Source organism: Nicrophorus vespilloides, unplaced genomic scaffold (assembly GCF_001412225.1).
Source record: "Nicrophorus vespilloides isolate i.1.1-1 unplaced genomic scaffold, Nicve_v1.0, whole genome shotgun sequence".
Taxonomy (NCBI): Eukaryota; Metazoa; Arthropoda; class Insecta; order Coleoptera; family Silphidae; genus Nicrophorus; species Nicrophorus vespilloides.
The window spans coordinates 281,944-297,958 of record NW_017096427.1 but is presented as its reverse complement, the minus strand read 5'-3'; the positions used below and the strand labels follow the sequence as shown (position 1 = coordinate 297,958).

Genomic DNA, 16,015 nt, shown 5'->3' with positions numbered 1-16,015 from the left:
CGGCAAATTAGTTTAAAATTACTGGTTTAATCACAATATTTGTAAATATATTTGACAGACATAATCTGATTTTAAGACAAAATTACTTTTTTGTTACCTGTTTATTAACATATGCATGTGAGAAGTATAAATAATACTTTTTGTTAATTTATTTAGAAAAATTTTACAGAATTATCCATAAAATAATTGTATTAAATTAAAAAATCAACGCATTTTTTAACATAATTAGAAGATTTGTTAATGTATCCATTGGTTCTTATTAGAATTTGAATGACACAATGTATTGAATATACAATTTTATTCCTGCGAAGTTCAATTAATTCTTTTTTGGTAATTTGGTAATTTGGCTGTTATCCTTAACACTGTCATTGTCCATCGACTTGGCTGAAGGTCCATATCCTGAACCTCTTTCATTTGACTGTCCATTCATGATGAACGATGGCACCAAGAGGGCTTACAAAGGACCTGGCTTGAATCCTGGAACCGGCGCCCACGGAATCGTTGGTAGGGCGACTTAACCATTCGCCTATTAGTCGCCCTAATCACACATTTAAATTCAGAACAAGAAATAGATATAATAAAATGTTCGGTGGCAATCGCAAGCCCGACAACCGAAATCCCGTCTATCCAAATCCCGACGTTCGAAATCCCGAGTGTATTGAAATCCCGACGTTCGAAATCTCGAGTGTATCGAAATCCCGACTATATCGAAATCCCGACGTTCGAAATCTCGAGTGTATCGAAATCCCGACTATATCGAAATCCCGACTATGTCAAAATCTCGACTACCATAATATATTGAAATCCCGAGTGTATCGAAATCCCGACTACCATAATCCCGACAATCAAAATCCCGACAATTTAAAAATTAATAAGATTATTTATTGTTATTAAGAATAAATAACAACAATTAATAATCGGGCAAAAGAGCCAACGACCTAGGTCTTAAAAGTATTTTTTTTTTCAGTATCCGTCGTATCTATTAAAATATGGTAGAATAATTTAAAAATGTTATTGTAGAAATTATAATAATATAAGACACTGTCGCGATTTCGAACGTCGGGATTTCAATACATTCGGGATTTCGAACGTCGGGATTTTGAACGTCGGGTTTTCAATTCACTCGGGATTTCGGTTGTCGGGCTTGCGATGTAGATCCTAAAATGTTATGTTAAGCAATGATATGAAAGGATATTACTAAGCAAATTACAAAAACATGTTATTTAATTTTAGTTAATAATAACGCTTAATTGCATATAATTATCATAGACTATTAATTAATAATATCAATAAATCAATATAATGAATTTTCAAAAAGTGTTGAAAAAATACGAGTTTTTAAAAACATTGTTTCTATTGTTATTGTAAATTATTTCTAACAGTTTTTATCAATTTTTTGTATAAGAAAATTATAAATCGGTATAAAACAATCAAATTTTCCTAGTTTTTGATGATGAAATACGTTCATTTTTATCATTTAATATTTTCATTTAAAAATTTCATTACTTCAATGCTATGCAAATACGTGTCTTATCATTGCACATGCTGTTACATAACAGTTGGCTCATATCGTATGTTTACTAATCGTTTCATTTTATTAATAGAAATAGAATATTCGAATAAGTAAAATCGATTCAAATATAAAATTGTATTAGTAAATTACAATTTAAGAATTAATCATTTTGATTTATTTAATGTCTGAAAATATTCAGAAATTGATATCATTTTGTAGAATAAACGTATAAAAATAATAATATTATTATTATTATTTGATGCATTTCAAGCCTGTATAAGTCTCATACTTATAAAACAAATGAAGGGTAATAACAATTTAATAATGATCAATTTTTTATATTGTATAATTGCAGAAATTTGTATTTAATAATTTAATGTTTCCAATTTAATATTATTAACATTTCTCGTTAATTTATCATTAAATAATTGTGCACTTAAAATAATATTCAGAAAAAATTGTGAAGTTAAACTTAAATTACTAAACTTCATCAAAAGTTAATGTAAATGTTATATAAACTGTTATATTTTTTTTTAAATCTATAGCAATATATAACGTGTATTAAGATTTTAGTCAAAATTAAAAAGAAATACAGGTATCCCCCGACTTACGTTCCAAATGGTTGTTCGTAAGTCGAATTTGTTCGTAAGTTGGGGGAATTTTAAAATATACTTATCTTACCGCACTTTATCATGGTTTTTACTTTTATATATGTTAAATTCCGTATTACTGACTGCATCTATTTGAAAAAATAGATTGAAATAAACAAAATACTTAGAAATACTTTTCAATGTAAACATTACAATTATTTAATAAAAAACGACAAAAGAAACAAATGCAACAAAACAGATACTACATCTTTCAAAAATATTATATTTTATTAAAGAAATTACCAATTTTTGTTTTGATAGTTAATTTTTTTTATCACGATATATCTCCTAACAAGTTAGAGCATTTAGAATTTTGTTCGTAAGTCCGGGAGTTCGTAAGTCGGAGGGTACCTGTATATTATTTAAATAGAATATTCAAACAAGAAATCCAAGTATAAAACAAGAGAAACAAATTAGATGTTCTAGATTATTCTATTTGATATTTGTCTTTGTAAAACTATATAGATAAATCATGGTTACGTAAATATTTACTTTATTATTTTTATTACAACAATTTTATTTTATCAGTATATATGATAACAACTAATGACAAATTTTCCATGCTTTTAATGGCAACAGTATTATTCTAAGAAGAATCAAACTTTTGTTGTACATTTTTTTTATTATTGACAATGTCTGTTAAATGTTACAATTATAAATGTACTAATTATTAAATAAAAATTACTATTAAAAATTATCATGAATTTATAAAATACATACAAAATAGTTGCTAATTTATATATTACAAAAGCACTTGTATACTAATATTTAATTCATAACTGAAAATTTCAAATAATATCATGTAACATAAAAAAAACTAAATTATGAAGTTTTAATTTAATTCTAATAGGAATCGTCTATAGGCAAATTATTCCAATTATCTGTATTGAAAGTAACATAAGTTGATTTCTGTATTTAGTAATTAATGAATTTCTTATTGGAATTATCCAATATTATCAAATACATAAACTATTAATGATTTTTAGTAAACAAGACTATTTTCCTACATATATAATACATTTTTCTACTTCTTTTTTGCTTTTACCAGTATATTAATATAAATATAATTAGTGTCGCTCTGTTCTTTTCACTTATAAATATACTTGTTACTATTATATATAAATAGATCAAATCTAGCGTGCAGTTGGCATTGAGGTCGTTATTTGTTTCATTTTAAATAAATCGTTATATTTAAATGAATAATAGGTTTGACCTGATATGAACCCCAAATCTAAATATAATTTGGTTGAAATTGGAGTTTAATACAATAATTTGGTATCAATTGTGGGCTTTAAATAATGATGTAACAATTTTATTTGGCACTTATAACTTGCACAGTGTGTGCCAATATCTTAGATTGTGTTTAAACCGGACTAATTGAGGAATTAAAGACTGTGGAAAAAAACGTACTATAGTGAATCCGGACTGATCGAAGCAACACAATGCGAGGAATTAATGTACAATATTAATCAATAATGATAATACAATTTGCTGATATTAAAAAAGTTCAAATGAGAAAATTTTTACTAAAAAATAAAGTTTAATATTTTTAAATAATTGAATATAAATTTCTTGTCTCAATTAAAATTTAGAATTTTTCCAGCCGTACTATAGATACGATATATACTATAGATATAATCCGGACTGATCGAAGCAGGACTATGCGAGGTATTGCTGTACCACATTAGTCAATAATAAAAATATTGGATAAAGTAAAACGTTCTGAGAGTTTTTTCTTTTTATTTCGAAGTTAGAATTTTAGAATTTAGATAAAATATTCGCCGTTTTGTTCGATAACTTTTGTCCATTTGAAGGCAAATTCAATTTTGCGATTGAAGAAATCCTTGTCTCTATTGGTTAAAAACTTGACCAGCTCATTTTCACAAGGCTCTCTCGAGGCCAGTTTTTTTTACCATCAAGAAAATTCTGCAATTGCTTGAAAAGTTCTGGGATATACGGCGGGTGCGATGTAATCTACCATCCAAGCTCTCAGAGCTTCTGGCACGTCTTTAAAGATGTGTACTGCCTGGCGATGTCTTGATGGAACACAACACCCTTCCTATTGGCCAATTCTGGACGCTTTTCGTCGAGCGCCTGCTTCAATCTGGTCAGTTGTTGACAGTATAATTGAGTGTTTGGCCCGATCGGAGCAGCTTGGTTGTTTATCCGGGTTTGGCGATTGTTTTGGCTGGTTTACCGTGGTTGGATCACAATTTTTTTCGCCTCTCGTTCTCGTATATTTTTCATCGCCAGTCACCATCCGCTTCAAAAATGGTTACGTGAAATGATTTCGTTCCGATTCAGCAAAAAAATTCTTTTGCATCAATGCGTGAGTGCCACACGTATTGATACATTCTTCTTGAGACCAGCCTTATGCAAATGGTTCCAATGATTCTATCAACATTTTCGACGATTGGCCTATCAGAACATGTCTCAAGGTGTAGCTTTGCAGGGCTTGCAAATAGCTGCTGAGATGTATTTGGTGCAGCTCTTTGAGAACATAAATTATTGCACACAACTTCGTAAAAAGGCCACCTTGATGCCTTCTGACAAATAAAATAATTCTAGTGTACAGTTCGTATTGAGTTCTTTATTTTCTTTTAATTTTAAATAAACTGTTATATTTAAATGAATAAATTGCATAATAGGTTTGACCTGTTGAGCCCGAAATCTAAATATAATTTGGTTGAAATTGAAGTTTAATAAAATAATTGTGATAAAAATAGGCTTTACATAATGATACAATAATTTTATTTGGCACCAATAATTCGTACAGTGTGCGTCAATATCCTAGATTGTTTTAAACCAGACTGATCGAGGACTAGGAGGACTAACCATACTATAGTCTGGCTAGATCGAAGCAAATGTTCAAAAAGAGATATTTACTAAAAAATAAACCTTAATATTTTTCTATAATTGATGACAAATTTCTTGTATCAACTATAATTTATAACTTTTCAAGCGGTATTATAGTGAATCCGGACTGATCGAATCAGGACTATGTACTACTGTTACTATTGTACCATAATAGTCAATAATGAAAATACAATTTAACTGCTCACCTTCAAAAAAAATGTTCAAGAAGACAATTTTAACTAAAAAATTCTTGTCTCAACTTTATTAATTATAAATCCTCGTTATCTCTTAAATACATACAACTTTATAAAAATATAGTTGACAAAGTTTCCATTTTCTTTTCACTCGGAAAAAATTGCTATTTTCAATTCAAGTGGCGACTTCAACCAAACAATTTTCTCTTCCATTGCGAATTTCCCTTCGTTTTCTATTCGATCTATAAAATCAAATTCCGAACGCATCAGGAATAATAGAAACTTGGTTTCTCATTCAATATACTTTTAATTATAGAAAAAAAAACTTTCATTCGGAACATCTTCACTTTAACAATCCAGTTAAAAGGAGATTGAACATCCATTTAATTAACACTTTCTTTTTCAATAATTGAAAAACAATTTTTATATTTTTTTTAATACTTAAAAGCTATTTTATATCTAAAAAATGTACACATGCTGTAAGTTGGCTCATGAGACGTTCAAATGATAGAAAGGACAAAGATGATTTCTAGGTCCAAGGAAAACTGGCTGCGTCTTTAATGTTGTTGGCTTTTTTTCTCTATAAAATTAAAAATAGCGTTTGGAACGAATACAAAAACATTGATGTAATCTGTTTGCATATTTGCTTTATACGTGTGAATAAAAAATGTAATAACAACAACAACATTGCAGAAGCTCTTTAAATATTGCATCATTTATAAAATGGTATTTTGTCAAATTGTTTTCTATATATAAAATAAAGAAATAAATCTTAAAAGAAGTCAAGGATAAGATGAGATTAGTCCTATTTAAAAATGAGAATACAATATTTTTATTAATAAATGTACTTGAAATCAATTGTGTTATTTCAAATAAAAAACTTTTTTAAGGACATCCGTTCTCAATTAAATCGTGTGTAAATTAGGAATGAAATATTTTTTTTATGTCGTATAATTTTTATTCACAATTAATCAATGTGAACATTGAGTAAATTTAAGATCGCAGTTGAAGTTAAATGGATAATCTTTTCCAGGTGGATAGTTACCATTATGATGATTTTATTTTGGTTGGTTGTCGTCTTGTAGGTTAACTTTAGTAGTATATTGATGCTGATGCTGCTATCCTTAACACTGTCATTGTCCATCGACTTGGCTGAAGGTCCATATGTTGAACCTCATTTCGGAGACTTCAGGGAAGAATGTTATTCCCCGAACGGGTGGGAGTGGAACACTTCAGCAAGAAGATCAGCGGGGATTGATTGGTGTTCTACCTTTCCAGCGCAATTTTGGAAATAGTTTAGAACTTATACAGAATATTACAAGGTAAATAAAATTAGAACACAGTAAATATTTATTACAAGTGAAGTGTGGATCACTTTGCAGATGACCTGGTTGGGATTAAGTCATGGACTGTAAGTAGGAGCTTTTACATTTTCTTTAGCAGCTTCCTAATAACTACACTTCCCTGGTGAATAGAAATATTCTTGTTTTTTTTCATTTTTGGTTCAACAATTTTATCTGTTGCGCTAAGTTATAGGAAAGCGCTAGAAACGGTCCAAGAGAGAGAAGTAACAGGGTAATCTCCCGAGACGCAGTGCAGGTGCAATAGAGCTCCTTGTTTTAGAGAGTGGTCAGAGGCAGAGAGACGGTTCTGATACTGGTGCTGATACTGTGAGGAGGACGATAGTCCTGAGCACACACATTTTAGGTGCTGCAGATGGCTTAGAAGGAAACACGAGGCAGAGGCAGTTCTGCTAGAGCCGGAAAATTTTGTCAGGGAAATGCTTAAAAGTGCAGTGAGCTGGGAGATTGTAGCAGAATACTGTGTAAATAAGAAGACGAGCGGAGGCTGCAGAGGGCCTCCAGTGGCAGTAGACGCCAGCATTAACATGATCCAATGGAAGTGTCAAACAGGCAAAGATAATCAGCTTCGCAGAGTAGTAGTAGTAGTATTTATCATGTGAATATTTAGCTCAAACAACTTTTAAAGTCGAATTATCTGCTTGGAGGAATTGTGTTTGAAGTGTGAGAATCATGTGTTTGATTTTAAATAAAAAAAACTTAACTATTGTTGCATAAGAGATGCATCACTTTGCAAAAAAATAGACGTAGGAAACAATCTTACATGAATTATGATTCAGGTAAGTGCAAGAGCGCGTAAATAATACAAGTAGGAAGAACGTACAATCTTTAAAGGCCATCATAAAAATTATGAGCAGAATGCACAATCGGATTTATGCACATCACTAATTACGAACATCTATTAATGTATAATCGAATCGAAGGATAAAAGGTCATTAAATAATGTTATATAAAATCGGTCGTGCGAAGGCGGAGCGCGGACGTAGATTGAACGGGGCATTTAAAAATGTCGAAAACGTGTGGTATCGTTTGATATCGCTGAAATTGAGCGATAAAAATGTATACACACAAAAAAAATATAAATCTAATACACATTTAGAAAGGCCAAGGTTGTTGTAACATTCCGGATGGCATTTGGTAAAACTTTGCGTGTGCCCTCAGATAGACCAAAAGGCCAACTTTCACTTGGCACGAATATAGAAACTAAATTGTATGTATTTAAATGACGCGAATTGGTATAAGAACGAAGAAGCGGATGTATCACCAATTTGATTGATCAATACACATTTTTTGATGATTTCCAAAGAAGATTGCGAAGTTTTTCTGTTATTTTTGGAATCCAAGAAACGGGTTGACGTTATTTTCTAGTAATTGAATTTTAATATTCAAAGATTTATAATAAGTTAATTTCAAAAAATGATTATTTTTTGTTCTTAAAGTTATTTTTATGTTGTTTTATTTAGTTAATGAAGTTGAAGATTTACAGAAGACGTAATTTTTATAGTAGAAAGCAAAATACTCAATTTATTAAAGAAAAATATTTTCTGAATATTTGGCAAAATAAGTAAATAAATTCCAAATGCAACTAAAAAAAAATCACAACGTTTTATTTAGTTAATGAAGTTGAATATTCACAAAAGATGCAGTTTTAATAGTAGAAAGAAAAGTGAACAATTTATTGAAGAAATTCTATTAGAAGTCAAAGATTCATAGAAGACACAGTTTGTACAGTAGACAGTAAAATAGTTAATTTATTAAAGAAATTATCTTAAAGACAAATAAAAATATCGATATTTTTGTCAAATTTTGTGTTATTTATTGATAGTAGAACAATTACAACTTTCAATTTTAAGAAATTATGTAATATGTAAAAAACATATAAGTACAATCATTCATTCGCACTTACGTACTAGATGTTTACATGAACGTAGTCATGCACGTATTATAGAACTTACGTCAAAAAGATGTACATTAACTAAACGCTGAATGAATAATGTTTTCATTATTTCACTGTAAAAAGTATTTAGTCATATACTTTTCTTGTAATATTATTTATATCAATTTATTTAGTTATATTAGCAAGTGTATGTATATACCTATAAAATTATATTTACTACATACAAATCTTTTCATTTACACATACGTACTCAATATTCGTATAAACGTACACTTTGCCATTAGTTGTAAATAATTATGCACGTATTATTGAATGTACGTTAAAAGAATGTACTTTAACTAAGTACACATATATCTTTTCATTCGCTCGTACGTACTCGATGTTCGTACAAACGTACACTTTGCTATTTGTCGAACGTACGTCAAAATGATGTACTTTATCTAAGCATAGCGTTAACGTTTTCATTGATTCACAGTAAAATATAAATATTTTAATAAATCTCTTTTATAGTTATTTCTAACGGATCGTACAAACTATCACGAAATGCAAAATATTTACTATATTTTTTTCGTAGTAATATTTATTATTAGTATAAAATTATATAACCAATTGCTTTATTTCGTTATTTAGAGAGTTCAATAAACGTGCTGATGTTCTTTCCATTAGTTAGGTAGAACTGAAGATCATCAGATGAGGCGGTTTCCGCGAAGTGAGAGTGCGCGCTTTCATTTTTCGAGCCATTTCCGAAGTGCAACAGAATATATGTAACAATTAGGATCTCTCGCATCGGCGGCGGGGAATCCGATGGCGGGGAACTCTTTGTATGTGTTATGTGTTAGGTTTACCTTTCACCTTTTATTCGCATCCTCCGGCTCGTTACAGTAACGACCCGTTGACATTCCCACCGGATGCGTCACTACCATAACACACAAGAATGCCGAGAACAGTGCGACTTCAGATCATCGTCTTCGCGTTTCTGGTGACCATCAGTTTTCTTTGGATATCGCGCGTTTCGCGGCCGGAAATCATGGTTCGCAACACCACGCCGAGCACAAGGGTTGTCGGCTCTTTGGCACCGTACAGGCACGTAACAAAGTCCTTATCGGAATTAGGGAAGATGGATGAAGTTAGTGCGCACATACTGATGCTGAACGCCGTTCCGAAATCTGGATCGGAGATATTGGTTTTGTTGATCCAGTGGTTGCAGGGTTGGAATAACTTCAGACACGTGAGACTGAAAGGCAGCAAAAGGAAGTTGAGCAACTTGGAGCAGGTGAGTTCGGAACAAAAGCTATATTCTTTCTAAAGAAGATTATTAATAAGCTTATGGTAATTAGTTGGCACCTCGTTACATACTTATTTTGGAATGACCTGATAAATGCGTAATTTATGTGGGAAGATTTATTCATTTGTAATAGTTTCTATTTAATTGAGGAACTTTATGAGAAATATACTTGTGAAGAAAACAACAATAACTAACAGTTTTGCTAACATTTTAAATTTTAGACAATTTTAATAACAAATTCTTCAGAAATTGTGACAAAAACAAAGAGCGTAAATTTAAACAATGAAAAAAGTAATATTTGTAAAGCAACTTTTTCTTTAATTTTCTTAGTTAAATAAATTTTATCTGATCTATTTAATTGAGGAACTTTATGAAAATAATTGCCAAAACCAAAAACTACACTTTTTACTACAATTTGATACAATATATATTAAGTAATTCAAATAATCAATTAAATTAATGTAAACTGTCAAAAAATGTATACTAAATAGTGTTCTCTTCGCTTATAAATTTTCCAGTTTCTGTTAAAACTCTAAAATGTATTATTTTAGTTATATAATAATGTTAATAACCTTGTTGGTTATATAATTTCTTGCTTTTGGAGATGGAATATCTAACATCTTTAAGGTACAAATGTCTGAATGTGAATTTTCAATATAGTTCTAAATTTGAAGAGATTTATTTTCAAAATGTTCATTATTAACTAAGAAAGACAGAAATTACATATTCTTTACATAATAATTTGTTAGAATTATTTTTTTATGTATTGTCAGAATGCACTATATTTTGAAAATCGTCATTTCCTTATAAGAAATATAATAAAAGAAAATATGTTAATTTGACATTTAAATGAAATATCCAAATTGAGAAAAATATATTATAAAACAGATATAAAATAACTATAAAAAAAGTTGCATTCTCCAAAAACGGCGATTTTTATTATTACAAGAGTTCAATAAACGTGTTGGTGTTTTACGTTACAAAAATGTTCTATATTTATACGGATTGCAGACTTACCACGCATTCAATGCAGTTTTTTTTATATATATTTTTGGTTTCAATGCCGAATATAATATATTTATCCTTGCATTCATTACAAATTATAAAGGAAAGTTCTTTTAAGTTTATTAAAGTAACGAATTGGTAAATTTATTTAAAAAAGACTATTTTCAAACTTTATATATAGCAATACCTCGTATAGTGCGAATTCACTATAGTACGGTTTATAAATTTCAAACCAATTAAATTTTAATTCATCGTTTTTTTTTTCTTTATGAGGATTTAAAGTTCTCGATTAGTATGGTTTCAATCAGTGCGGAACCGAACTAAACGAAGTATTTCTGTTGATATTTCATAATAAAATAATCAAAATTTTGATAAATTAAGTAAAAAATGTGCGAAATTATATAATTATGTGTAAAATATCAAACTTATTAAGTAATTGTAAATATTTTTTACCTATAAAAAAAAATTTACAAAAAAAAAATATATTTATAATAGAAACAATATCAAATTCGCTGACATTTACAATGAAATTTAACAGAAATAGAATAAATAAATTAGATAACGGACAGTTTTACATTTTTATTTTTCAAAGAAATTCCAATTCTTAATCAATACAGATCGGATCCTATTAAGTAAGAATTTCTCAAGAACTTTCGTCATCTTTCGACATCTAAGATATTGATGATGAATATTTGAATATTTACAAGTATAGTTATTATAATTTCCTTCTTTTTAATATTTAATTCATTCATTAACAACAACATATATAAAATATTAATGTGCATATGTAAATATTTTATATAAATACTAAAAAATACATTTTTTCTTGTAAAACTAGTGAAATTATAGCATTTTTTTATGACCAACTTAAAACTAAACAATTTAAATATCATAATTTTTGCAATCATAATTTATATTTATTTATTCACCATTATTATACAATTTTCACTTCACAACGTGTAATTTGTCAAGATTAGTGTAATTAAGTATGAATAGTTTATTACATCATTACATTATTCATATAACGTTTTTAAACATTCATTATATTTAATTTATTACAAAAAAATTATATATACAGTGGAACCTTGCATAACGAGCATTTCGCTTAACGAGCAAAATTAATTGTAAGGAAAATGACTCGCTTAACGAGCGACGTTTCGCATAACGAGTGACGATGAGAAGAGTGATTGCGCGCCTCTACATCATTTTTAAAACTTGTGTACACATATTATGTGTATTTTTGAATATGTTTCACTATACGAGTAAAAATTCGGAAATTTTGGAACGGATTAAACTCGTTAAGCGAGGTTCCACTGTATTACTAATAATAATACCAACATATACTGCAACATCAATAAAATTACAGAAACAATTTGATTGTTATTAGTAAATAAAAAATAAAGCAATACCTCGCATAGTGGTTTTGATTGCGGGATTCAAACCAAATTTTAATTTTGAGCAAAATAAAAATAAATTCTATGCAATTACTGACGAAATAACAAAAGCGCGCAGGACAAAAGAGCGCAGGACAAAAGAGCGAAGGACAAAAGAGCGCAGGACAAAAGCGCGTTGTAAATGAACCACTAGAATTTTTATCTATTTTTAAAATACTAACCCTACCCAGCTGTTAGTAACCTAAGGCACTACAGTAAATATGAAAATATTCATTTGTTACTGCAGTCTTTAGTCAGCGCGCTTTTGTCGGGTCACCACAATTAGTATACAAAATTATTATATATAAATGATCATTTTTACCTTTATATAGTCACAATTCGTTTTGTGCGGATTGTTTCAATTTTATGTATTACCTCGATTAGTCCGGTTTCAAACAGTATGACATATTAAAAACTTTATGTATGACTATTAAAATCATTTCATTTAATGAATGTTAATTTCTATTAACATTTCAAAATTTATATAATATGTTAAATAAGAATAAAGAAATGTTAAACATACGTTTATACGTTTTTCTTAATTCGCATTGTTCGCAATTTACAAGTAATAATTGTTACATGATTCGCTTAAAAGATGCTAAATAAATACACGAATGCTAAGAGCAATTGTTACATAAGTCGAATGAGGATAGAGTTTACATTTTCTTTTGGTGCACGTTTGCATATCTATCGGACCATAAAGTATCGGCGCGCTTCTTGTAATGATTTCTGCACCGAATTGGAAAGTACACGTTTCCAAATGTGGAAGTTGTTCTAGCAAATGTGTTCGATATTTATTTTTTTGTTGTTGTTGTTGATCTTGTTCTTCTTTCCAAAATTACGTAACGAGCATTCTCGAAAAGTTTGCAATATGCTGAAAGTATTTAGATCATCGGCTATTAACGTGTTCTTCTATTTTAATGGTGATTCAAGTATGTCGTATTTTTCAAGGATTTTGTTAATCATTTACACAAATCAATAATATACAATGCAAAAAACATTTATAATTCGTAAAGACTTATATTAATTTATACAAATTATGATAAATAAGACATTTGTAATGGTTTCTTAAAGATTTATTTTAATTTGTACAAATCACATATAAATGATAACAGCCTTATTTATCATTTATATGTGATTTGTGCAAATTAAAATAATAAGAGATTTTTTATGATTTTGTACAAATATGTCTTAATTTGTACAAATCATATCTCAATGATAAATAAGGCTAGACAGACGATACATAAGACATTTCTAATGCATTCGAAAAGACTTATCTTAATATACCCAAATCATATATCAATAATAAATGAGGCTGCATATTTCTAATGGTATAAACTTATATAATTTGCACAAATTATATATGACTGATAATTTGGAATACTTTTATAATGCTTTTATCAAACATATCTTAATTTGCACAAACTGGTCAAAGTATCAGACAATTCTAAATGTTTTGTAAAAACATATGTTAATCTGCACAAATCACATCTCAATGAGAAATAAGACTGGTCAAAGTATCAGACAATTTTAAATGTTTTGTAAAAACATATCTTAATTAGAACAAACCACATCTCAATGATATCTTAATGATATCTTAATTTCTAAAATCATATCCTAATTTGGTCAAAGTATCAGATAATTCTAATAATTTTCTAAGAACATATTTTAATTTGCACAAATCATATCCTAATTTGGTCAAAGTATCAGACAATTTTAATAACATATCTTAATTTGCACAAATCATATGTCAACAATAAAGAAGGCTGGACTATACATAAAATGTTGAGAATGCTTTTGTAGAAACATATTTTATTTGCACAAATTGTATCTTAATAATCAAGGAGGTTGACAATGCCTGAGACATTTCTGTTGATATAAAGAGTTATCTTAATTTGCATAAATCATATCCTAATTTGGTCAAAGTATCAGATAATTCTAATAGATTTCTAAAAACATATCTTAATTTGCACAAATCATATCTCAGTATTAAACAATGCTGGACAATACATAACATGTTGAGAATTTAATTTGCACAAATTGTATTTTAATAATCAATGAGGCAGGACAATGCATGAGACATTTCTATTGATATAAAGAGTTATCTTAATTTGTACAAATCCATTTTTACTTTAAAATATTAATATTCAGAAAGTTATTAATATTAATGTATGAAAAATATTATCAAAACTTGTTTAATTAATTAATAAAAATATATTTTTAAATAATTGTAAAAAAAAATTGTAACCTTTACACAAAATATATGTTATTTATGCATAAATGTATATTTTTTTAGTTTATTATAAAATTTAATTGAAAAAATTATTTGTATTTACGCATTATATTGCATTCAACAGTTATTATCTTAGTTTCTTCTAAATCTGTTAATAAATTTACGAAAAAAAGTGAACATGTAAAGTGGGTTGTCTAAAGCATCTAAGAGTTTGTGCAATTTTTCTTTAAAAGTTCATAAACTTTCAGAAAACTATTTTTAAGCTATGAAATGTACTAGATTTCTATCAAATTGTGTATATTAATTATCATCAATTTAGAATAAAGTTTTAAAAAAATATTCATTTATTTCTATCTACATAACAAAATTTTAAATATTGAACAAATTTTGTTAAATGATTTATTTATCAATTTAAAAGTTACTTACAAATGTTTGTTTTATACATATAAGCATTACAGAAAGATTGACATTGTAACAACAAATAAAGTATTTAAATCAAATAAAAGTTGATTGAGAAATGATTTAGAGAAAAATAAATTTATTAACAAATTAATGAAATAAATGCTTACTTTTTCACTAATATAATTGTAATTATTATGTATATTTATTAACAAAAAACAAGGATTTCTTTAAATTACATTCTAATTATTTTATAAAATTTAATGGTTCTAAAAATTCTTTACAGGAAGAATTCGTGGATGATTTTTATAAGACAGTTAGAGATGAGGCGGTTCCACTGTGCTTCGACAGAAACATGTACTTCATCAATTTCACCCGCTTCGACAAACAATCCCCGACTTACATAAACTTAATCCGTGATCCAGCGGATTACCTCATCTCCAGGTACATCAAATTCCTGAAAACAAATTCTAAAAACAAACCGAACGTAATTAGGCATAATTCTTCATTTCCAGGTTCAACCATCTGATGGGAAAGAAAGTTTCCAGCTTCGACGCGATCGAGGACTGCATTTTAAAGAGACGATCCAAATGTGATCTGCATTCAGGAATGCATTACGATTTAGCTATTCCTTACTTCTGCGGACAAGATCCGCGTTGCGCGTGAGTTTAATTTACTTGCAAATTACTAATTTATTAACTGAACATTTCTGAAGATTGCTCAACGACGATTGGGCCTTGGACCAGGCGAAGTCCAACGTTGAAAGGTACTATTCCGTCGTGGGAATCCTGGAGGAAGTGAACGCCACGTTGCAGGTTTTCGAGAAGGACGTTCCCTTCTTTTTCAAAGGCGTGCAGCGATTGTATTACAGAGATTTATTACGTAAGTTACAAATAAGTTTTGATTGAATATTGTAAAAAAAAACTTATTTAATTGTGATTTTGTAGAGCCGTTTCATAGGAATCGCAAAATGATAAAAGCAAGCGATAAATTTCGTAAATACGCAAAGTTGATTTTAGCCAAAGAGTACGAGTTTTACGAGTGGAGCAAGAGGAGACTGTTCAGGCAATTGGTGCAGAGCAATTGATACCAGTATTTACATTGAAGCAGTATTAAGTGAACCAAAGAGAGATACGAATAGACTATGAAGAGATTTATTTTATTGTTGGTGAGATTATGGAAGAATAAA

The 16,015-nt window shown here is 28.8% G+C and overlaps 1 protein-coding gene across 3 annotated transcripts; it reads left to right on the top strand.

Moving 5' to 3' along the window:
- Nucleotides 1-6,726: 6,726 nt before the first annotated feature.
- LOC108556998 (uronyl 2-sulfotransferase-like) lies at nt 6,727-15,938 on the top strand. Of its 3 annotated transcripts, none has more exons than XM_017913365.1 (6): nt 6,727-7,353; nt 9,142-9,744; nt 15,113-15,270; nt 15,342-15,488; nt 15,542-15,708; nt 15,774-15,938. In XM_017913365.1, the coding sequence occupies exons 2-6, from the start codon at nt 9,406-9,408 to the stop codon at nt 15,911-15,913; spliced, it is 951 nt and encodes a 316-aa protein (XP_017768854.1). In that variant the 5' UTR covers nt 6,727-7,353; nt 9,142-9,405; the 3' UTR covers nt 15,914-15,938. The 3 variants fall into 3 exon arrangements, with proteins under 3 accessions (XP_017768854.1, XP_017768852.1, XP_017768853.1); XM_017913363.1 differs by having other exon boundaries at nt 9,138-9,744; XM_017913364.1 differs by having other exon boundaries at nt 9,102-9,744.
- Nucleotides 15,939-16,015: the final 77 nt, after the last annotated feature.

Excerpts from the sequence above, each read along its gene's own strand:
- LOC108556998 (XM_017913365.1), top strand. The coding sequence starts at position 9,406 with ATGCCGAGAACAGTGCGACTTCAGATCATCGTCTTCGCGTTTCTGGTG. Across the intron at positions 9,745-15,112 it reads AGTTGAGCAACTTGGAGCAG|GAAGAATTCGTGGATGATTT; the intron begins GTGAGTTCGGAA and ends AATTCTTTACAG. Across the intron at positions 15,489-15,541 it reads GGACAAGATCCGCGTTGCGC|ATTGCTCAACGACGATTGGG; the intron begins GTGAGTTTAATT and ends ACATTTCTGAAG.